This window comes from Manis javanica, chromosome 3 (assembly GCF_040802235.1).
Source record: "Manis javanica isolate MJ-LG chromosome 3, MJ_LKY, whole genome shotgun sequence".
In the NCBI taxonomy this organism is placed as follows: Eukaryota; Metazoa; Chordata; class Mammalia; order Pholidota; family Manidae; genus Manis; species Manis javanica.
In genome coordinates this window covers 12,016,253-12,040,138 of record NC_133158.1, presented here as the reverse complement: position 1 = coordinate 12,040,138, position 23,886 = coordinate 12,016,253, and the positions used below count along the sequence as shown (strand labels likewise).

General features: G+C 41.8%; 2 protein-coding genes across 14 annotated transcripts in view; one reads left to right on the top strand and one right to left on the bottom strand.

Annotated features, from left to right (window-relative positions):
- The first annotated feature begins 5,388 nt into the window (after positions 1–5,388).
- On the top strand, positions 5,389–23,737 carry PSMD6 (proteasome 26S subunit, non-ATPase 6). Its single transcript, XM_073230838.1, has 8 exons — positions 5,389–5,622; positions 6,327–6,532; positions 9,541–9,686; positions 9,942–10,161; positions 10,270–10,378; positions 20,087–20,255; positions 23,348–23,425; positions 23,554–23,737. Exons 1-8 carry the CDS (start codon positions 5,478–5,480, stop codon positions 23,648–23,650), a joined length of 1,170 nt encoding a protein of 389 aa, XP_073086939.1. The 5' UTR covers positions 5,389–5,477; the 3' UTR covers positions 23,651–23,737.
- The window catches only part of ATXN7 (ataxin 7), a 145,174-nt gene continuing 142,388 nt past the window's right edge, over positions 21,101–23,886 (bottom strand). For 12 of the 13 annotated variants that reach the window (XM_073230829.1, XM_073230830.1, XM_073230824.1 and 9 more), the window contains 2 exons: positions 23,177–23,252; positions 21,101–22,428 (listed from right to left, as the gene is read on the bottom strand). The gene's annotated coding sequence lies outside the window, so the exon portion shown is untranslated. The remainder of the gene's footprint in view (positions 22,429–23,176; positions 23,253–23,886) is intronic. The other variant, XM_073230833.1, reaches the window with a different exon arrangement.

Here is a 23,886-nt window from a genome sequence, read left to right as displayed (position 1 = left end):
AAATCATTCAAGTGGCATATGGTTTGTGAAGGTGATTTGGAAAAACCAGAGCCTGGCTGGCAGCAGGTCCCCAGAAGAACCCTGTTGTCTGGGGGAACCGCTCTTAAACGTACGTCTGGGGGCTTTGGCCCCTGTATTTCAAAACAATTTGTTTGGTTGCTTTTTCTTCTTTTCCAGTTTTAGATCTCATCTTTTACTAGATAAAGCTCCTCACAGACACATTTTCTCAGTTCTTCTCAGAGTAGGTTCAGTCCTGGCTGAAAAGAAAAAAAATAATTAGGACCCAAACATGGGATATCGTGCTGCTAGGTCAGTGATCTGGCCCGTTCCGGATTGCTGGGCCCACCATTCCTGCTGACTTTCCACCCCACGCTCACTGGCTCTGTGCTCTTCTCCGTACCCCCAGTCTGTATTTTTTTAAATCACAATTTGGCTTCCATCCAGGCCCAGCATATGCATTGTTAGAAGTACATAAATTGTTCCCAGCTGAGCCAAGGAGCATTCTAGACTTCCATTCCCTCTCTTGTCTGACTCGGGGACAAGCGGAGTTAGTGGCCATCTTCTGGTCCTCTGGCATAGTTTCCAGAGTTCCTATAACTGTCTTACCCCTGAACTCTTGGGCGAGAATGTAAATTTATTCTCAGCATTTTAAAAGTCATCATCCATTTGATCCACCCTTCCTGCTCTTGGAGACTCCCTTCTGAAGCCCCCCACCCCACCCCGACACCCATATTTATTCACTCAGGAAATGTTTGTGGGTAGCTAATGGGTGCCCCGCCCTGTTCCAGGCACTGGGGGTATCAGTGCACATGGCGGATAGAACTCTTGTCCTTGTGGGGTTTACACATGAGTGGGGTGGGGGTGGGGTGGAGGAAATGAGCCACAAGCCTCATAAAAAAGTGTAATTTTAGAAGATGGTGAATTGTATTGGAAAACATTGAGTTTATTAAGATGGATTGGGAGGGCAGACAGGGGGACATAATGAAATTGTAAACAGAGGGCTCAGGGTGGCCTCCTGATAAGTGACACTTGAGCAGCCTTGAAGCAGGTGCTAGTGTCCTGGAGAAGCGCTTTCCAGGGCGAGGGAGTCGTCAGAGCAAAGGTCCCCACGTGAGGAGGTGGTTGGTGTGTTCCGGCAATACCCAGGAGACTTGGGGGCTGCAGCAGGGACCCAGTTGAAGAGGACAGCAGAGGGGCATTGGGAAATGCCTACTTGATTTTATAAGTCCCGTGGAGGAACTTTCATTTTAAAGGGGCCACGCCATGCTGATTGCTCTGGCAAGGAGGACACAGGGAGAGAAGCACAGAGAACTTTTGGAGACCACGGCTATCCAGGCAAGAGACAGTGGTGGGTCAGCCCAGAGTGTTCCAGTAGACATGCTGGAAAGTGATCAGATTCTGGATGGATTTTTGAAGTTAGAGTAAGATTTCCTAGTGGACTGAATGTGAAGAGGAGGGAGAGAGAGAGGGAAGAAGGAGGGGGAGAGAGCGAGGAGGCAAGGAGGCCCCCGTTCCTACAGCCTCGAGGCCACTCTCTTCATCTGCAAGGCTGGCTTCTCGAGATCACCCTTTCTCCCAATCCAGGGGGTCCCTCTGCTCATGAGTGGCACTCCCCATTTTCTAGACATGTTCATCTGCTGTGGCTTCTTTCTGAGAATGGGTGATGGGAGGTAACCTTTGAGATGTTGGAGGAAGTAAAGTGTCCAGATGCATTCAGAATAAAGGCTGCCTATGGGATTCTCGGTTGGCACTTTACCTTGACCTTCTGAAGGCCTCATTCCGCCATTTCTGGTCGCCAGTGCTGCATTTCCTAAGATACGAATCATTCTGATTCTTAATCTTTTTTTCAGCTACCTTTTTTCTTCTCTGTGAAAACCTTTGGAATGTTCTCTTCTGCCCATTGTTCTGAATTTTCACAGTGAGGTGCCCTTTTTAAAAAATCCACCTTGTTGGGTACCCAGTGGATTCCTTCGAACTAGAGATGCTGTGTCCTTCGGTTCTAGAATGATTCTCTTCTCGATCCTTTTGGCCATTCTCTCTTTCTAGAACTATTACTCAGATATTGGCTTTCTTGGACTGCTTCTGTCTGAACACCACTAGGGAGTTGCCCAGTGCAAATTCTGCAGAAGACGACAGAATTTGTCCAACCAGTTCGCCTAGTTGAGACAAGCCAGATCAGTCTTGAGGCGCCGACCTGCCAGTGAACTGGTTTCCTTTGGCTCCGTTGATCTGCTCTGCTTTGGGTTCAGAGCTCCAAGGCCTGAGAAGGTCCCTCTTTGGGGACAGGTTCATTAAGATCAAGCTAATTGCAAATACTCTTGGCTGTCAAATCTTATGTTGGGCGCCAGTGCCCAACCTTATAATAAGTAATGAATTCTGGACTAGAAAAATGTGGTTATAGTCCTTTTTTTTTTTTTCCTCATAAATTGTAAAAGTATTTTCAGTGCAGTGGGCCATATACCTTACTTTTTAGATGTACATGCAAGATGGATCAAATATTTAAGTCCTAAAAGAAGGAAAGAAAACAAGAGAAAGGCATAAATATTTCAGAGACAAGCGCGGGGGAGTGCTTTTCAGACCACGGTATTGGAAAGCTCTTACTGAGACCTGACTGACGTTGAGAACAGAGCCCAAACAGAAAAAGATTGATAACTTTAACTACATAAACATTGTAAACTTTATGTTGAAAAAAAAGTCTGTAAAGATGTTGACCAATCATTAGAGGAAATTTTGCAAATTTTGCAATACTTGACAAGCGGTTAGTAGCCTTAAGAAATGAGGAATGCTTATGGATTAATAAGGAAAATTCCACAGAGGAGCTGACATTGCAAACCAGACATTTCATAAAAGACGAAGTATAGTCGGGGCAAGTGTGAAAAGAAATTCAACCTTATAATAATAAAACAAAGGAAAAGCAGCATTGTTATTATCAAAGCTTAAAATGGTTGATAACAGTACATTGGCAAAGAGGGGTGATAGCCTCTCTGTGTAATATTGGTGGGAATGCAAACTGCTGTATCACTTCCAGGAAAATAATTTATATAGTCCTTATTATTATATATATCAAGGTATAAGAACATTCAGACCCTCTTATTCAGCAATTTCCCCTTCTAGGCATTTGGTTTAAGAAATAATTACACAAGTATTACAAAAAACGTGCACATAGACGATCAACACTGTGGTATGTATGAGAGTGAGAAAATGAAAATGATTCAAATCAATCCCGAGTAAGGATTGATGGTGAAAAAGTTGGTACACAAAAATAATGGAATCCTGTGTGGTCATTAGACGTGATGATGTCAATCGATCTGTATTTATTGGCATAGCAAAATAAGGTGATAGATGGTAGAAAGAACAAAACAGTTTATAAGGTGCAAGTATAGAATGATCCTGTTAATATAGCTAGGTGAATTTCCGTGAAGCTAAGTATCTCTAGAATATTCCATGTGGACAGGGCTTTTGAGTTCTTCACTACTGTGTCTCTAGTGCCTTGCAGCCATGCCATAAAGTTTGGTGAGTGAATGAGTGAAAGATACTTAGAAAGTTCTTCACCAAAAGTTTAACATGGTGGTGTGCTAGTAAATGTTTCTGTGTTCTTCAAAATGCTCGTTTTATTTTTATGAAAACAGATAAGGTATTAAAAACATTGGTAATGCCTACTGCTGTAAGAATATGGCAGTCCTAAATGTCCGACCCTTTTGAAAAGCCATCTGACATAAAATACCCCCCATATCACAAGACATTCCTTCCTTTTGCTTATTAATCCTGCAATGAAAGTTATGCTAAGGTGGGAAAATGCAAAACACCAGATAACATATACATCCTGAGGTGTTCATCTCTGTTTTTATGTTAGGAAAATAGCAACCTGGACAACCTAAAGCTGCCTCTTAAGGAGGGAAGAGCGAAAATAAATTACGGCAAATCCATTGGATGGAATTTCATGTAACCATTAACCAGTTTCAATGTCTGTAGCAATGTGAACAAAAGGAGGCTGAAAGTATAAGGCATGATGCAGTGATTCAAATTATGCATGAGCAAAATGATGCTGCTGTTGTATGAAGACTGTGGAATTTTGTATGCAGTTTTCTTAAAGCAGCAGAAAGAACATGGGTTTTTGAGCTCCTGGCAGACATTGCTACAGAGCTGCTACATAACTTTGGTTGATCATGTTCCCTAACATCTTTGTGCCGCAGTTTTCTTATCTGTGAAATGGGCTGATAGTACTAGTGTTAGGAAGATTTAAATGAGATAGTTCACATAAAAGTAAAAGATAGTTCACAGGCAAAGAGTAAGGACAAATTGTGGTGGTTGTTATCGTTACTGCTATTATTTTTGTTGTTATGATTACTATATACATTTTTTTCTTTCTTACCCTGAACTATTAATAAAGGGTAATGTATAGTCCAGTACTTAAAACTTCTTTGAGGATATGTATTATTTAAATAAAAAGTGATATTACTTCTAGGATTAAAAGAACCTCAGCTCCCAAATAATGACTCTTAGGGAGTAAGCACGTGCTGGTAGCATGCCTCCCAACATACTGAATGTTAAAGGGACAATAAGGTTTCCCTGGCAGTGATTACAGTAATTGAAAATTGTATTTTCGTATCTAGTATAAAAATGGAATTGCGTTAATACTGTAGCAAGTAAGGTGGTTGGAAAAGACTCAGAAAATGGATTTTCAGGTGATTGTTTTGTACCGGTAACTGGATCCAAAATGCGGAGAATCCTTTCAGCCATTTTCTTCCGCTGGGGTGCTGCAGAATTCAGTTGTTGATGGAATCTTTTTTGGCCAACATTGCGCAGAAAATGAGCACTTACTGCTTTTGCCAGCCTGTGATGTTAATGCTCGTTCTGTGGCGTGAGATCGTGTTAGGGTGGTCAATTTTGCTCCTCCTCCCACTGCGGGGAGACATTTCTCCTTTGCAGAGGAGAAATGGTTGCTATCATTTCCTGATGAAACGGTTCCTGTTTACTCAGCAGATCTTGTACAGCACTCTGGATATCGCTGTTTTAATGCTGTAAACTGCTCTGGAGCTGGTTAAGCCATCTGCCATAACCCTGCTTATACCAGATATATTATTATTATTAATAATATTAATTTTCAGCCTTTTCAAAAGAGTGCCAGGTCCTCTTAATTATAAAGGGAATGAAAAGCAAAATAGCTAAAAAGGGAGGGAGGAATTACATGAAATCTAACTTTGGAGTCGGGCCCCGCCCATACTGGGAAGCGCGGGGCCGAGAACCAGGGAAAGCCATTAGAAAGCACACGGGGGCGCCAGTGCCCAAGCCGGGCGAGGCATTCCCAGATGCGTCCCGCAGAGGGCGCTGCCGGCGGAGGCGGACCCGGGACCGGAAGCCGGGCCGGAGCGGCCGGCCGTACTCACCGACTCCTCCGGCTTCCGGTGCCGCGGCCGCAGCCGCCCGGGTCCGCGCGGAGTTGCCGTCCGTCTTGAGCCGCTGCGCCGGCCGCCGAGATGCCGCTGGAGAACTTGGAGGAGGAGGGTCTGCCGAAGAACCCCGACCTGCGCATAGCGCAGCTGCGCTTTCTGCTCAGCCTGCCGGAGCACCGCGGGAACGCGGCCGTGCGCGACGAGCTGATGGCGGCCGTCCGCGATAATAGTGAGGCCCGCCGAGCGCCGAGTCAGCGGCCTAGGCCCGGGCCGGCCCCGCGCCCCGGAGCCTACGGGCGCCCCCCGACGGGCTCCGGGCCTGACGGGGTCCCCGGGACCAAGCCTGCCTCCCAGCCCGCCGGGGCCTCCGTGGGCCGGGGGTGCCCTCGGGGACGCCAGCCGCCCCCTGAGGGCGGCTTGGGGCAGAACCCTCCGGGGCTTAGGTCGGTGCAGGTTCCGGAGAAGGGTTCGCGGCCTCCTGTAGCGGCGGCCGCCTGGGCTGGGGTGGGAGAGTCAAGCTTTCCGCGCGAGGAGCAGTTCGAGGTTGGGCCCTGTAGCCCTCCCTGGCAGCCCGTGGCACTGGGGTGTATACGCTTGAGCAGAACCTGTCTGGGTTTGCGTGTTTGGTCCGGCTTACCCTTTCCCTTGTTGCAAGACCTGAGGATCAGAGCCCGTTAGGAAGTGAGCGGAGGGTAGCCTTCCACCTGCCATGGTAGAGGTGGGCGGTGCCAGGATGGGCCCCGATGCAAACCTCCCAGCACAAGGACAAGACTGCGTTTTGTGCATCCCTGTACCGAGCTCTACCCCACCCCTTCCTGGTAGTGGATAGGAGGCTGGTGGGTCTTCTACAGTGTGTGCGTGACCCTGACTTTAGGATCCGAGGACCCCTGCCCATAAGTCACATCTCTCTCTCTCTCTCTCTCTGGCTCTCAGACATGGCTCCTTATTACGAAGCTTTGTGCAAGTCTCTTGACTGGCAGATGGACGTGGACCTGCTCAATAAAATGAAGAAGGCAAATGAAGAAGAGCTGAAGCGTTTGGATGAGGAACTGGAAGATGCAGAGAAGAATCTGGGAGAGAGTGAAATCCGTGATGCCATGATGGCAAAGGCCGAGTATCTCTGCCGGATAGGTGACAAGGTGAGTGGGGAGACATGGGCACTATTTTAGGTCAATAATATTTCGTTTTAAAAATTAACTTCCTTTTTGAAAATGTGTGAGGGTAACATGCTTACCTGAATTGGTGAATTGTTGCAGAAATGCACAAACAATAAGTGGATGCTATTGCTCCACCCTTTCTGTCACCTGCCCCAAACAGCAGCCTGCTGTGTTTTCTTCCCCTTTCCTTTCTTAACGATAAAAGCATGAGTGTGCATGCTGGGATTGTTGATTTCTCGTTGACTGCTTTTGCAAAATTGGGGTCATTTTCGATAGTTCACTCTTCTCATGTATCTTGTTTGGGAAACATTGGTTCAGTGCATTTTAAGAATTGTTTTTTCCCCTAATAATAGCCCCCTTATAAAAAACTAAAATACTATAGTTAGTGCTAAGTTCTATTTGATATTTGTTTATTTCATTTCTCTAAACTAAGCTTTTTAGTTTTACATTGTACACTTATAGGCATTAGAAATGAGGTAGTTTTGTGCTTCAAAAAATTTTTTTTAAACAAAACAGGGTCATAGTGTTTTCATGTTGTCCTGTTTACTTTTTCATTCAGCATTGTATCTGAGTGATGGTCTCATGTTTGTGTTCACAAATACTGCTTATTTTAGTTCATTGCTACCTAATAGCCCATGGTAGGGCTATGCTGTAGTTAACTTGGCTATTAACTAACTATTATTGGACATGTATGTCGTTCTTAGCTGCTTTTGCTGATAGAAGCTGCTGCTGTGGAACATGGTAGTATATACTCCCTTGTGTACATAAGCTTATGTTCTCTATGAGAACATTCTATTCTATGAAATGAAATAGTAGGTGCAAGGAACAAATTCGTTTCCTGATGTGCATGGCCAGGTCTTGCACACAGAAGCCAACCTAATTTAAGCTCCACTATCAGTACACGATAGAGACACCCACAAGTATTTGATCTTTCTAATTTTTACTGTATCAGTTGTGTAATACAGGTTAAGAGGATAGGTTTTGAATGTCCTTAATTTCAAGCAGTGCACACTGAAGAATTTAGATGTGAATGACTTAGTGCCAGTATAAAAGAAAACAGTGTGGGCTCGTGGGCCAGATTGCCTGGATTTTATTTCCATTTTCAGTACCTCTGATTTACTGGGCCCTCAGTTTCCTCATCCGTAAAGTATGGCTAATGACAGTTCTAACTTAATGAGGATTAGAGATAGGGCAGAGCTTAGACTCATACCTGGCTCAGAGTGCTTACATGTTAAATAATTGGAGCTATTACTCAATTTAAATTTAGGACAAATTTTTTTTCTTCGGATTATAAATTTAAGATTTGGAAATTGTCAAAATTTGGAAAATACAGAACAGTTTAAAAACAGCTAATAATTTGTGTGGTTTTCTAGTGTGTGTGCGGTTTGATTTGGTTTAGTTTTAAAGAGGATACATTATTACATGTCAGTGAGAAACTTAAAGCTTTTGACTCAGGCCTTGAAGAATTTCAAAAAGGACATGCTTGAATCAACATCAGGGGCTTGTAAGTTGGTGATGTTCTAATATTCCATGTTTACTAGGTAGCATTCTTTGAAAAACAGCTTTTTTTTCCCTTCTATTCTGTGTTTTTTTATTTTATTTGCTATTACTAAACAGTAATATTACTAATATTTACTAAATAATACTAGTATCACTAATAGTAATATTGCTAAATTGATTTTATTATTCACTGTTATCATTAATGATAATCATTCTTTGTGATGCTCAGTTTTCTATAAATTTCTTAGTGAAAGTGCCTTCAAGAGGGCTTCTTTGTCCTTTTTACACGATCTCATTGATCTTCCTTATTTTCTCATACTTCAAGATGTCACGGGCCCACCTGTCTTACTTTCCAAGCCTGTCTCTTTCTCCTGGAATCTGTTTTCTGTGTGTGGGGAGGTGGGGTGTCGAATCCTAAGCCTGAGTGCTGCCTGTGCCCACTGCTGTCTTGCCAATCCCTTCTCTAAATTTATGAGGCATAACTAATGATGGCAGAAAACTACTAATGATGGCAGAAAACAAAGCTGGACATAAACTAAAATGTACTAAGTATAAACAAATGATTTTATTCATGTTCATGTTTTTAAAGCAATAGAAACGTTTTACATGCATACCTCAGAGATATGGTGGCTTCAATTCCGGAGCCCCACAATAAAGCAGTTATTGTCTATAATGAAGACCAAATTAATTTTTTGGTTTCCCAGTGCATATGAAAGTCACGTTTCCACATACTGTAGGTGTGCAGTATCATTATGTCTGAGAAAACAAGGCACATACCTTAAGCACACAATACTGTATAGCTTAAAAATGCTAACTTTCTGAGCTATCACCATAAGAAATGTAATAAAGTTTGAAATAGTGTGAGAATACCAAAATGCGACATAGATGTGTAGTGAGCAGATGTCATTAGAAACGTGCCCTTAGATCTGTTCAATGCAGGGTTATTAAAACCTTCGAAACAAAACAAAACAAAACAACAGTATATGGGGCACAATAAAGCAAAAGCTCAGTAAAATGTGGTATGCCTGTAGTCCCCATGCTTTGAGAGAATTGTGTATTTAAGTACTTAGTTGTCTCCTAACAGTCAGTGAATGAGATAAAGTTTCCATTACCCTGTAAGTGATATGATAAATTACAATAATTTGAAGTAGTGCATTATAATTGTTAAAGGGAGAAGTATTGATTAGGTGGAATAAAAAGTATTGATATAATTGTGGATAAGTTATGTAAGTGATTTTCTTTCTTTCTGGACTATAACTATATGCTTAGGCATATCTGTTGTATTTCTTATATTTTATACAATGGAGAGAATAGTGTAATGAACCCCTAGGTGATTATCACCCAGCCTCAACAGTTGTCAGGTCATGGCCACAGTGTCTTCTCTCTCCTCCTAGCTGTTCTCCCAGCTCCTTGTTAAGAAAATCCCAGGCAGCTGATAGCTTTTGAAACTTGTAACCTTTCCTTCTTTGTTGTCTGGGTTCTCTTGACAGGAGGGCGCTCTGACAGCCTTTCGCAAGACGTACGACAAAACCGTGGCCCTGGGCCACCGACTGGATATTGTGTTCTATCTCCTTAGGATTGGCTTGTTTTATATGGATAACGATCTCATCACACGAAACACCGAAAAGGCCAAAAGGTACCTTTCACAGTGGGAATGTATTCCCTCTGACTTACGCTAGAAACTAGAAGTTAATGCAAGAAATTTGCTTGTTTTCTTTTATTTACAACTGGTAAATTTAATCATAATTGATGTACTTAGTAAAATATTTTCTTTAGTTTCTTTTGGTTCAAGTTGTTAGAAGTTGTTTTCTCTTTGAAAATAACACAAAACTGATAAAAAGTTGGCATTGTCTTTTTCTAGATTATGACCTTACTGTTTCTTATTTTATAGCTTAATAGAAGAAGGAGGAGATTGGGACAGGAGAAACCGCCTGAAAGTGTATCAGGGTCTTTATTGTGTGGCTATCCGTGATTTCAAACAGGCAGCTGAGCTCTTTCTGGACACAGTTTCAACATTTACTTCCTATGAACTCATGGATTATAAAACCTTTGTGACTTATACTGTCTATGTCAGCATGATTGCCTTAGAGAGACCAGATCTGAGGGAAAAGGTAATGACTGAGTCTTCAGTTCTCATATTTAAACATATTCCCATGATCGTCTAACTGAAGTACATGAAAAGCTTATACATTTGTTTATGTATTTATTTTAATGTCTAGGTTATTAAAGGAGCAGAGATCCTGGAAGTGTTGCACAGTCTTCCAGCAGTTCGGCAGTACCTGTTTTCACTCTATGAGTGTCGTTACTCGGTTTTCTTCCAATCATTAGGTAAGGATAGAGTTGCTCATTTTGGTTACCTGTCTTCATCTTATCCCTCAGCCTGTATGCAGATAACCTAAGATGATTTTTCACATATACAAAAAACACAGTGTGCAGACACACACCTGCAGGTCTTTGATCACTATGGCTGATCTTTTGCCTATTTTTGTTTAGCGGGGCTTAGCTGACTGATTTTTATGTGGCCCAGGGGGTAAAGTTGATGTTTACATTTTTAAAGGACTGTTTAAAAAACAGACAAAAAAACAGAACAGAGCAAAGAAGCATATGTGACAGATGTGTGGCTTTCAGTGGCTATGAAAGTATTTCACATCTAGGCCCTTTCTGAGGAAGTTTGCCAGACCGCTGGTTTAGGGTCCTAAGGGGGTAAGGCACAAGTGAGCAAATAGTTGTAACTGTTGAGCTGAATGGGGAAAGAGGTGAGGCAATCCTGAACCTCCTATGGGGTTGATAGTGAACTTGAACTCAACAAAGGGTGATTCTTTGTGCTGATCTGCAAATCATTTTCAAGGGCTGTAGGTCGAAAAAATAATCTGTTGGAAGTACTTGCAGTATTCCTCCAGCTAGCTTACGGTGAGCCTACTGACACAGATTTGCTTGTGTTTCCTTTTGTCTCACTCTTTCCTGGCCATTTGATATCCTAGTGATAAACATGAATTACTAAGCTGATAAAAGTCAAGCAACCCAGGGGGTCCTTCCCAGATGCTTTTCCTGAAGCTTAAAGAACTTGGCATTGTATATTTCATAAAGCATTTAGTTAAATAGATAGCATTCCTGAAAACTGGGAAGGGAGAGTCCAAATGGTTAATCTGTTTTTGGAGTGGGTTTTGGTCCAGCGTTCATGGAGTGCTTCCTCCTTGAAGGAAAGTTAGGTTGCTTTACAAGAATTCATTCTACTTTCCTCACCTGATGTGGGAACAGGGCTCTTCGGGCCTGATGAATCACTCTCTCGGCCTTTCTTCTCATGCAGACATGGCGCATGTGCACACGAGGTTGCCCTGTAGAATTGCTCTTCTCCCTTTTTTCGCCATGAATCTCCCTGTCATATCTCCCTGTCGTTACTGAGCTCGGATGTGGAGCGTTTTCCTTCTGCCTCGGTCAGAACGGATCCCTTCCATGCAATCCTGGAGCCCTTATTTTATGCCACCTCCCCTATTTTTATTCATATAAATCACATACATAAAACTCAATATTTTAAGTGTATAACAGTGACTTTAGTATATTGACAGGTTTGTGCAGCCATGACCACTGAGTCCCAGACATCTTCATCACCCCAGAGGGAAATCTGTACCCCCAGCGGTCACTTCCCATTTCTTCTCCCACACCTGATAACCACTGATCTATCACTGTGGATTTGCTCATTCTGGACATTTCATATAAATGGCATCATACAGTCTGGCCTTTTGTGCCTGGTTTCTTTCACCTGGCATAATGCTTTCACAGGCGTCCCTGTGGAGCTTTTATCAGTCCTTCATTAGTTTTATGCTGTACTCTCTTGTAAGGAATCACCACATTTTTTTAAGTCTGTTCATAAGTTGATGGATATTTGGTTTGTCTCCACTTCTATTATAAATATTTGTGTACAAGTTTTGGTGTGGGCGTATGCTTTCATTTCTCTTTGGCATGTATCAATCAGTGGATTTGCTGGGCTGGAAGATGACTCCTTAATTAACTTTTTAAGGAACTGCCAAACTGTTTTCCAAAGCAGCTACACTGTTTACACTCCCACCTGCAGTGAGATCTCTAATTCCCCACAGCTCTTACTTGTTATCATGTGGCTTTTTGGATGTAGGCATTTGCAAGTGTGTATCCAGTGGTTTTGATCTGCATTTGTGATGTTGAACATCTTTTTGTGTGCTTCCTGGCCAGTAGGCCCCATTTTTGTAACAGCACTTTATTTTGTGATTCTTTCTTAGAGTTTGTTTCTTCTGCTAGTTAGTTAGTGGGAGTAGACCTTATGCTTTTTTATATTTGTAATGACCTAACACCAGCACTGTGTCTGCTTGCTCTGTGTATGGTTATTGCATTAAATCACTAACTTGAGAGAAAAATGGGATAACTGCTAACACATAACAGTGGGTCTTGGGAACCTCGGAATGGCTGTTATTAAGCTCCTCCCACCTTTCCCATCTCTGCTAATAGTATTTCATTTTAATACTTTTGGATGAAAATTTTCCAAATTTATACATTTCCCAGATGTTTTAAATGCAGAAGACAACATAGACGAATCTTCTTTTGACTAGAGTCATCATTTATATCATTTACTCCTTTCTATAAGCCTAGTGAGATGTGTAGGGTGTATTGGGTTTTCATAAAATAAGCCTTTTCCTTCTCCCAAGGTTCATAGATGATGTGCTTTAAAATATTTTATTTGACAAAAGAAATAGCATCCTTTTCTAGGTAACACCCAGTTGTTTTTGAAATGAAAACAGAGACAGTCCTATTCCTAAATCCGTACACATTCACCTGTACAAAATCCTTCCAGAGATAACCATTTTAAGCTTTTGTTTTTAATATATATACAAAATACATATATAAATTTTGATATATACATATATCCCCCTCACCCTCACCATCCACCCCAACCCTTTCCCCATGGTAACCACCAGTCGTTTCTCAGTGTCTGAGTCTACTGCTATTTTGTTCATTTTGTTTTGTTTTTAGATTCCACAAATAAGTGAAATCATATGGTATTTGTCTCTCTCCACCTGGCTTATTTCACTGAACATAATACCCTTCAAGTCTATTCATGTTGTTGCAAATAGCAGGATTTCTTTTTTATGTCAGAATAGTACTCCATTTTGTATATGTACCACATCTTCTTTATCCATTCATCTATAGATAAGACTTTGGTTACTTCCATATCTTGTAAATAATGAAGCAATGAACATAGGGGTGCATATATCTTCCTTGCAAACCAGAGATTTTGTTGTCCTTGGGTAAATTGCTAAAAGTGGACTTACTGGGTCATATGGTATTTCTATTTTGTAGTTTTTTAAAGAACCTCCATACTGCATTCTATAGTGGCTGCACCAACTTACATTCCCACCAGCAGTGTAGGAGGGTTCCCTTTTCTCCACCTCCTTGCCAACACATTTTATTTCTTTTGGATAGTGGCCATTTGGGCTGGTGTGAGGTAATATTTTTTTGTTGTTTTGATTTACATTTCCGTTATGATTAGCAATGTGGAGCATCTTTTCATGTGCCTGTTGGCCATCTGTATTTGTTTTTTGGAGAAGTGTCTCTTCGGGTTCTCTGCCCATTTTTTAATCATGTTATTTGTGTTTTGTTGTTGAGTCATATGAGTTCTTTATATATGTGAGATGTTAACCCCTTACTGGATAAATCACTTAATAATACATTCTCCCATACTGTAGCTTGCCTTTTTCTTCTGCCAATAGTGCCCTTTGCTGTACAGAAGCTTTTTAGTTTGATGTGGTCCCACTTGTTCATTTTTTATTTTGCTTCACTTGCCTGAGGAGATGTGTCCAGAAAAAATAGCTCATGCTTACATTCAAGAGGTCTTTGCTTATGCTTTCTTCTAAGAGTTTCACAGTTTCACATCTTACATTAGGTCCTTAAAGCATCTCGAGATTATTTTTGTGTATAGAATTAGGCAATAATCCAGTTTAATTTTCTTAAATGTATCTGTCCCATTTTCCCAGCACCAGTTGTGGAAGGGGCTGTCTTTTCCCCATTGTATATTCATGGCTCCTTTATCGTGTCCTAATGGACCATATGTGTGTGGTTATATCTGGCTGGGCTCTCTATTCTCGTACACTGATCTCTGGATCTGTTCTTGTGCCAGTGCTATACTGTTAGTTACTGTAGGTTTGCAGTATAGCTTGAGGTCAGGGAGTGTAAACCCCCCAGCTTTGTTTTTCATAAGATTGCTTTGGCTATTTAGGGTCTTTTGTGGTTCCATATGAATTTTAGGATTACTTATTTTAGTTCATTGAAAAATGTCATTAGCATTTTGATAAGGATTGCATTGAATCTAAATTCCTTTAGGCAGGATGGCCATTTTCACAATATTAATTCTTCCTATCCATGAGCATGGAAGAGATTTCCATTTATTTGTCTTTAATTTCTGTTATGAGTGTCTTATGTTTTTCAGAGTACAGGTCTTTCCCCTCCTTGGTTAGGTTTATTCCTAGGTATTTTTATTCAATTGTAAATGGAGTTGTTATTCTGATTTCTCCTTCTCCTAATTTATTGGTGTATAGGAAGAAATTCAACAGATTTCTGTGTATTAATTTTGTGTCCTGAAACTTGCTGAATCCACTCACTAGTCCTAATAGTTTTCTGGTGGAATCTTTAGGGTTTTCTGTATCATGCCATCTGCAAATGACAGTTTAACTTCTTCCTTACCAATTTGGATGCCTTTTGTGTCTTTACATTGTCTGATTGTCAGAATCTCCAGTACTTTGAATAAAAGTGGTGAGAGAGGACATTCTTGTCTTGTTTCTGGCATTAGAGGAAAAGCTTTCAGCTTTCTGCCATTCAGTATGATGGTAGCTGTAGGTTTGTTGTATGTGGCCTTTATTATGTTGAAATTGTTTTTATCATGAATGGATGCTGAATTTTGTCAAATGCTTTTTCAGCATCTATTGAGATGACTATAGGGTTCTTAACCTTCTTTTTGTTAATGTGGTGTATCACATTGACTGATTTACAAATATTTTGCCATCCTTGCAGCCCTGGAATAAATCCCACTTGGTCGTGATGGATGATCCTTTTGATGTATTTTTGAATTCAGTTTGCTAATGCATTTTGTTGAGGACTCTTGCATCTATGTTCATCAGGGATATTGGTCTATAATAGTCTTTTCTTTGTAGTGTCTTTGGTTTTGGTATTAAAGTGATGCTGGCCTCATAGAATGAGTTTGGAAGTATTCATCTTTGTCTGCTTTTTGGAATACTTTTAAGGATGAGTATTAGCTCTTTAAATGTTTGGTAGAATTCAGCTGTGACAGCATTTTGTCTGGACTTTTGTTTGTTGGGAGTTTTTTGATTACGAGTTCCATTTCATTACTGGTAACTGGTCTGTTCAGATTTTCTATTTCTTCCTGGGTCAGACTTGGAAGGTTGTACTTTTCCAGGAATTTATCCATTTCTTCTGGGTTGTCCAATTTATTGGTGTATAATTTTTCATAGAATCCCCTAAAAATTCTTTGTATTTCTGTGGTGTCAGTTATAACTTCTCGTTTTGTATTTCTGAATTTGTGTCCACTTAATTTTTTTCTTGATAAGTCTGTCTGTGTATTTTCTCAAAGAGCTGCTCATGGTTGTGTTGGGTTTTTTCTATTTTATTTTCCTGCTCTGATCTTTATAATGTCCCTCCTACTAACTTTGTGTCTCATTTGCTCTTCTTTTTCTGATTTCTTTCATTGTGTGTTTAGACTGTATATTTGGTATTGTTCTTGTTTCTGGAGGTAGTAGGCCTGTATTGCTATGTACATCTTAGAACTGCTTTTGAGCATTCCACAAATTTTGGGCTCTTGTATTTTTGTTTTCATTTGTCTCCATGTGTGGCTTGAATTCTGTTTTAATTTGTTTTTTGACCCATTGAGTATTTAGAAGTATGTTTAGCCTTCATGTGTTTGTGGGCTTTTTTGTTTCCTTCATTTAAATTATTTTTTCGTTTCATACCATTGTTGTTTGAGAAGCTGCTTGGTAAAATTTCAGTCTTTTTAATTTATTAGGGCTCTTTTGTGGCCTACTATGTGATCTATTCTGGAGAACATTCCATATACACTTGAGAAAAATGTGTATCCTCCTGCTTTTGGGTGGAGTGTTCTGTAGTTATTTGTTAAGTCCATCTGATCTAATGTATTGTTCAGTACCTGTTTCCTATTTATTTTCTGTCTGGTTGATCTGTCTGTTGATGTGAGTGGTGTGTTAAAGTCTCCCACAATGAAGGTGTTGCAATAGATTTCCCCAATTAGTTCTGTTAGTATTTGTTTTACATATTTAGGTACTCCTGTGTTGGGTGCATAGATATTTATGATGGTTACACCCTTTTGTTGGACTGACCTCTTTATGTGTTATGTAATATCCTTCTTTGTCTCTTGTTACTTTCTTTGTTCTGGTATAAGTACTGCTACTCTTGCTTTTTTCTCCCTATTATTTGCATGAAATATCTTTTCCCATCCCTTCGCTTTTAGTCTGTGTATGTGTTTGGGTCTAAAATGAGTTTTTTATAGGTAGCATATAGATGGGTCTTGTTTCTTTATCCATTCTGCCACCCAACGTCTTTTGATTGGTGCATTCAGTTCATTTACAGTTAAGGTGATTATTGATATGTGCTTTTTGCCATTTTGTTTTCTGGTTGTTTTTATAGTTCCTCTGTTCCTTTCCTCTTACACTCTTGTTATTTGATGGTTTTCTTTGGCATTGTGATTTGATTTCTTTTGAAAAATTTTTTGTGTATCTGTTATATGCTTTAGGTTTGTGGTTACCATAAAGTTCAAGAATAGCTTCCTGGCTGTGTAAGAGTTTGTGTGATGTTGAAGATGGCTCTATTTCAAATGCAACCTCAAAGTACTTTTTTCTTCCTCTTCCTTCTCTACACTTTCTGTATTAGATGTCATAATCTGCACTTTTTGTATATCCATTGACTGATTTTGTGTAGAGTTGGTTTGACTATTTTTGTTTTAATTTTGTACTTACCTGGTAAGTAATTGGTCTACTACCTTTACTGTGGGTTTATTTTCACTGATGACAATTATTTAGGCTTAAGAATATTTCCATCTACGGAAGTCCCCTCAACATACCCCGTAATCTGGTTTAATGGTGGTGAATTCTTTTAACTTTCATTTATCTGGGAAACTTTTAATCACTCCATTTCTGAATGATAACTTTGCTGCGTAGAGGACTCTTGGTAGTAGTTTCTTCCTTTTCAATACATGAAGTATTTCATACCACTCTCTTCTGGCCTGTATAGTTTCTGCTGAGAAATCTGATAGCTAGTCTTGTGGGGTTTCCCTTATAGGTGACTGCCTGTCTCTTGCTGCTTTTAAAATTCTGCCTTTATCTTTCATCTTTGCCATTTTAATTGCTCTGTGTCTTGAGGATGTCCTCCTGGAGTTCCTTTTGTTAGGAGTAACTCTGCTTCCAGGACCTGGGTGTCTATTTCCTTTCCCAGATTGGGGAGGTTTTCAGACATCATTTCTTCAGAGACTCTGCTCCTTTGTTTCTCTTTCCCTCTGGTGTCCCTATCATGCAAGTATTGTTGTGTTTTGATTGGTCACACAGCTCTCCTACCATTCCTTCATTCCTAGAAATTATGTTTTCTCTCTTCCTCAGTTCCATTGTGCTCCTGCTCTCTCATTTCCATCTCACTGCTTGTCCTCTACTGGCAGCAGCCTATTATTCATCCCCTTCATTGTATATTTCATGTCAGTTACTTCAGCTCCCAGTGGCTCTTTTTCAAATCTCCTCTTTGTCAAAGCCTTCCTGGAGATCATCAGTGGTCTTCTCCAGATCAGTGAACTTATTTATCACTGACTTTGAAATCAAGAAGATTGGTGGCCTCTGTTTCATTTAGCCCTCTTTCTGATGTCTTGTCCTTTTCTTCTCTTTGGAGTATATTCCTCATTTTGCCTGGGTTTCTGTGTTTCTTCCTTTGTTTCAGATCCACTATGCCTCCAGGTTGAGAGTAATGGCTTTATGAAGGCGGCGTCCTCTGGTGCCCAGAAGCTCAAGACTCTTTACTTTCCAGTGCCTGGTTCTCCTTTGTGGTGGAGCCCCAGTTGCTGTTGGTGGGCTCTGGGTGGGGCCCCCCTTTTTGCCTGTCTGCCAGCAGCGGCTGACAGCTTGCCTCAGTGATCCCTTTGTGAGCCAAGCAGTGGTACTTCTGCTGGGATCATTGTAGGTGGGTGTTCAGGGGAGCACAACACAGGGCTGAGCTGCCAGCGAGAGGGAGGGAGCCTCTGGAGCTGTCTTCCACAGGTACCTCTCTGTCTGGGCAGGGAGAGGGCCAGGGAAGCTGGAGAGCCTCCCTCTACCTGCCAGGCAACCAAGTGTGACTGCTGCTGGGCCCGACAGGCCTGGTGGGCAGATGCACAGGGCAGTGCCTTGGGCTGACCCATCAACGGCAGGGGTGGACCGTTTGGGGCTCCTGAGAGTGCCCGACCTGTTGAGCAGGGGGAGGGCTAGGGCTAGGGAAGCATCATCCGCTTGCCCCTTCTCCTCTGGAGAGAGCTCCGTCTGACCCTTACCTCTCTGGCACACTTCGCACTGCTGGTAAATCTTTAAGACAGTTGGCTCTCCGTGGGGCCGGTAGAGTGTGCCTGTCCTGCACAAGTGGCAGGAGTCTCAGCCTCCCAGAGTGCTCCAGCTGTCCCCAGTGTCCAGCCCCGCTAATTACAACCCGTGCAATGTGGACTCATGTTCCCAGAGCAGATCTCCAGGGACAGGGGTGCAGAGTTCCTGAGCACGTATCTCCTCCCAGCTCTGTTCCCGTCCCTCCTGCTTGTGAACTGCAATGGGGGAAGTGTTTGGGTCTCGCCCAGTCACGGCTCTGCCATTTTATCCTTCTCTGTGTGGTCTTCTGTTCTTCACCAAGTCTTGATGGTCTGTTCTGCCGTCTTCAGTTTGCTTTCAGGGTTCGCCGGATCTGCTGGAGTTGTGTCCTTGTTGTGTATGTGGGAGGAAGTCTCCACCTTGCCTTCCTACTCTGCTGTCTTTTCCCAAGCTCTGTCTCCTTTTACTAGTGAGAATGAACATCAGCTTGTGTTCAGGACCATTGATCTCCATGTTGCTAACATGTGTTCCCTTACGTATCCTTATCTGCTTTGATGGTGACATCCTTTCTTCTTGCCACAGCTTTGTCCTTTTGAACGATAACACCCTCTTGTCCTCTGTGGACCTACTGCCTCATCCTTTGTTAGCTCTGTCACTGATGGGTGGCCCCAGACGTGGTCATTACCCTCAGACCTCTCCCTTCATGCTGTCATCAAATGCCTCTGGGTGGCTGTGCCTCCTTCAGCCCTTTTACCAGACCCATGCTCCCCTTTACATTTCCATCTGGATGTCTAGTAGGTGAGGCCTCTAGAATACCACCAAAGCACAGGGCTTGAACTGCCCCACCCCCAGAGAAAACACTCCAAAAACAAACTCTCCTTCTCTAAGGATTCCATCTCGTTCAACTCAGAAACAAGTACATCTTTAATTCTTTTGTATCACTTGCCTTCTATATCCCTGTGGCTGCCTCCCTGCCACAGGCCGAATCTGCCCTCCTTCCTGCCCTTGGTCTTGGCTGGACCCTTCCTTCCCGTTTGGGGCCTCCTGCCCCCTGGCTGGCCGGCTCCTCAGGGAGGTCTTCCCTGGCCGCCCCAGTCCACTGTAAGGCCTCCTGGTCACTCTATCATGTCACTTTTATTTTCCTCTCAGGACTTGTTACTTTCTAAGGTATCTTGTTTTTTCCTGTATCTCTGCCCTTTGGAAATTTAGTTTCTGTGGAGCAGGGATCCTGGCTTTTAGTTTATAGACCAGTGATGGATGAATATGATTCAGTGGAGTTGCTGGTAGCTCACGTGGATTGCTCATTACTGTCCTGTATGCATTTTACTGCTCACTTTATCTGTTTCTTCCTGCCTCACAAGAACTCCTTATAGATCAAGGCTTTCAATTATTACCATGTTATAAATATGTCTTCCCGTTTCTCTCCTAAAATCTGTTGTCTTACTCATTGCAGCTGTTGTGGAACAGGAAATGAAAAAGGACTGGCTCTTCGCTCCTCATTACCGGTACTATGTGAGAGAGATGAGAATCCATGCCTACAGCCAGCTGCTGGAGTCATACAGGTCACTAACACTTGGCTATATGGCAGAAGCCTTTGGTGTTGGTGTGGAATTCATTGATCAGTAAGTTTAACATCATGTTAACTTATTTCTTAGTTATCTTTTAATCTGTGAACTTACATGTTTTCTCTGTTGACATTGCTTCCCTCAATTGCAAAAGGAAATCTAAGAATTTTTCTCTAGATGTTATCAGAAGTCGTATCTGTCACCTCTGCCTTTGTGTTGTGCCTTCTATTAACAGATCGAGAAGCTGAACTATAGTGGTTCAGTGATTTTGCAAAAAGTTATTAGACCAGTTGTTGTCAGAAGCTGTCTTTTGTGCCTTCTTTGTGGCCGACTCCCTCTCCAGCAGTGACTCTCCTAGACTGTCATATACATCCCGTTTCCTCTGATGGTTTCAGTGTTTTGGGTGCTGCTGCAATTCTGGGGAAATTGGTTGTTAAAAATGGGACTTTCAGCCCTGGAGTCAGTGATTCATCATTTACTCAGCCGTGAACACTTGGCTGGCATTGTTTCAAGTCACTGTCTCAAGGGCTTTCATTTGGTAATAGGGGAGAGCTGGCAAGTTAAGAAAATACGTATGGTAATTTCAGGTAGAAATGAGTTTACAGAGATGATAAAATGGGACAGACGGATGCTTGTGGCCTCTGCATGGTGGTGGGGACAGAGGTAGTGTCGGAGAGTCAGGCAGGTGTTTGTACAGGGCCCACCAGGCCATGCTCTGTCTTACGCAGACCAGGGGGCCAGAGACGAGCTGGGCTGTTCAGTACCCACGGAGGTGAGGTTATGATGGCTTGAGCAAGGGTAACAGGAGTGGATTTGGGAGCGAAGTAGAAACTTACATTATGTGCTCTCCACATGTAGATAGTGGTTTCCAAACATGTTTTAAGTGGTAATGTAGTTTTCAGTATGATGAAAAAAAGTAATGAAGCTGCATTTCATTGAAAAAAAAAGACCATTCGCTTTCTTTTTAGTGGTTTTGTGTTTTATTACATTTGCTTTAATCACATACCTGTCCATCTTATTATTTCTAAACTAGTATAGCTCATTACTAACCAGTCCATGTGTATCAGTATACCTCAGCACCAGCTAATCCACAAAGAAAGAGTAGATTTGCTGAGTAACCAAACCTCCTGCTGAGCCATTGCCAGAAATGCCCTCATTAGCTTCCTTTGAAAGAAAAGGGTTTTTTGTGTGTTTGTTTTAAAAGTTCCCCTTGTCAACACAGAGGGCTGGTGGCTCCCGGTGGTTTTGTTCATGTTGCCTGAGTCAGACTAGTCTGAGATACTTAACTGCGGTGACCACTGCTGCTGGCAGAGCGGCTCAATGAATGGTGTTTTGCGAGTCAGTGACAGAGCAGCAGTGGAGGGGCGCTTGGTTAGGGGCTGTCCGTTCATCGGTTGCCTAACCGTGCTGTGAAGACTGTCACTATTTGCTCAAATGAAATGGTGAAAAGAGGTCCTGAAGCAGGGAGGTGCTGTAGAATTCTTTTTCCTTCATGTTTTCAGATCAGCTCTAGTTAGCTAGAAAAGCCTTGTTTTGAAGGTCTTTCTTTGATAACTGATTCATGTCTCGTTTTCATGGACTCTCTCTAGGTGAAATCCTTTTATAAAATGGGGTCGTTTTCTGGTGTGAACAGTAGGTCTGGGACTTCCCTAGACTGAGGTATTGTTGGAGGAAGGGAGGGGTCCTGTTTGTTAGAAACCACCCTTGGGACTGTCTGCCAGTTTTGTTGGTAGGTCTTTCCTAGAGGTCTGGGTTTTTTAGATTTTAGGTCCTCAGTAAATACTTGGTGTTGTAAGCAGACAGCACCTGTGTGTGAGGCAGCATGCCTAGGGCATGAAGAAACACCAGTTAACTGGGACGACCACAAGGCTCTAAAGCAGTGTGACCGGAGAAGAAGCTGTGTGCAGGTTAGTCTTGGTCCATAGTTCAGTGTTTGATCTAAGTACTCAAAAAATGGCTGTTTGATTCTTATAGAAAGTGATGGAAGCACAGGGCTTTCCACAGCAAAGGCAAGTTAGAGGATACCGCATAGGATCTAAAGCAGTAGCTTACGTGCCAGCAGGCAGCCTCTGGACCTGAGCACCAGGCCCTCAGCAGAGGGCATCCTTGAGTCACACTTCGCCTCTTTAAGTGAAGTCCGTGTGCTGCGCAGTAGCTTGTTCCTAAATCAGAACGTGAGGATTCTTCTTTAGAGGTAAGGGGGTTCTGGAGAGGCAACTATTTTAAGTACCTGGAAAATAAACACAAGTGAGTTTAGAACAAGGCTCATCTTCTTGATTAGATTTTTACCTAATGCCACTCTGTACTGATTGGATCAAAAATATTGACAGTATAGACTGAAATCTTCATAACATATCTTGGGCTTTAAAGCTCGTAGCACAATTTCTGACTAAAAACATACAGTGCTTTCTCATTTCATCTTAGTACCAGACGTATTAAGTAATGAAAATGATGAGTTCTTATACTTGGTCATCAGCCTACCACACTTGGTTTTGGTGGTATTTTCCTATGTACAAATAAATTCTCTGTACATGACTAAGTCTATCAGTTGTTCTTATATGGTTTCTGAGCTACCTCAACACCTTTCTAAACCAGCCTTTTCCATTAATTGTTACTTGTGTTTGTTAGACAGTTGGTTCTTAAGATTTATAGTCCTCTGTGCTAGGCTAGAGAAGTTTAGTGTCTAGGAGAATAACTGGTAACCTAGTTTTTACTAGGAATTTTTTTTCTTGACTAGGAGGACTCTAATATTAATCTTTAAATTTAACATAATTCTATTGCAACTATATTTTAGTTAAACAGCATCATCTTTTCATTGATAAAGTTGTCTGATGGAACACTCACTGCTAATGCTTGATGTGAAGGTACAGGTGTGACATGTCCAAAGGTGTTTGAGTTACATCTAATCTTTGCATTCCTGATCTTATCGTGAAACACTACTCTGTCTTAAAAACAATTGTGAGGGGTTTTTCAAATACCTGGTGCTTACAGGGTGAGCTGAGGGAAATGGGGCAGACGCAGCAGCCTTCCCTGGATACAGAATTCCGAGGGCATCTGGAAAGACAATTGAATCATGTAGTTCAATTTCTAGTTTTCTGAGAATTCTCTACAAAGCTAATGCTGAAGGCTTTTTTTCTTCTGTCCATTAGGGAACTCTCCAGATTTATTGCTGCTGGGAGACTACACTGCAAAATAGATAAAGTAAATGAAATAGTGGAAACTAACAGGTATGCTTGTGGTTCATGTGTAATGCTGTGAGAATAGGGGTGCCCTGGAGCACTGCCTTTCCAGGGTCAGTCACTTCTGTTAGTGGCATTATGTGAGTCATATTTTTTTTTCTTGAACTTATTTATAGACCTGATAGCAAGAACTGGCAGTACCAAGAAACCATCAAGAAAGGAGATCTGCTACTCAACAGAGTTCAGAAACTTTCCAGGGTAATTAATATGTAAAACCACATGCACTTCAGAGACAGATGGAGATTGACAGCTTTCTTTACTATGTTCCATTTTAAAAATAAAGAGTGTCTTGTTTCTTCATTTTCCTTTGTTCTTAATAGATGATAAACGTATTATTAGCTTGCCCTCCCTCACTAAGTCACGTGATGGTTGGTAGGTGCTGTGAGATAAGGACAGTGCCGCAGGATGGGAAGAGGTCGCTTCTGCAGAGTGTCCCAGGCCTCTGGAGA

Excerpts from the sequence above, each read along its gene's own strand:
- PSMD6 (XM_073230838.1), top strand. The coding sequence starts at position 5,478 with ATGCCGCTGGAGAACTTGGAGGAGGAGGGTCTGCCGAAGAACCCCGAC. Across the intron at positions 9,687-9,941 it reads AACACCGAAAAGGCCAAAAG|CTTAATAGAAGAAGGAGGAG; the intron begins GTACCTTTCACA and ends CTTATTTTATAG. Across the intron at positions 10,162-10,269 it reads GACCAGATCTGAGGGAAAAG|GTTATTAAAGGAGCAGAGAT; the intron begins GTAATGACTGAG and ends TTTAATGTCTAG.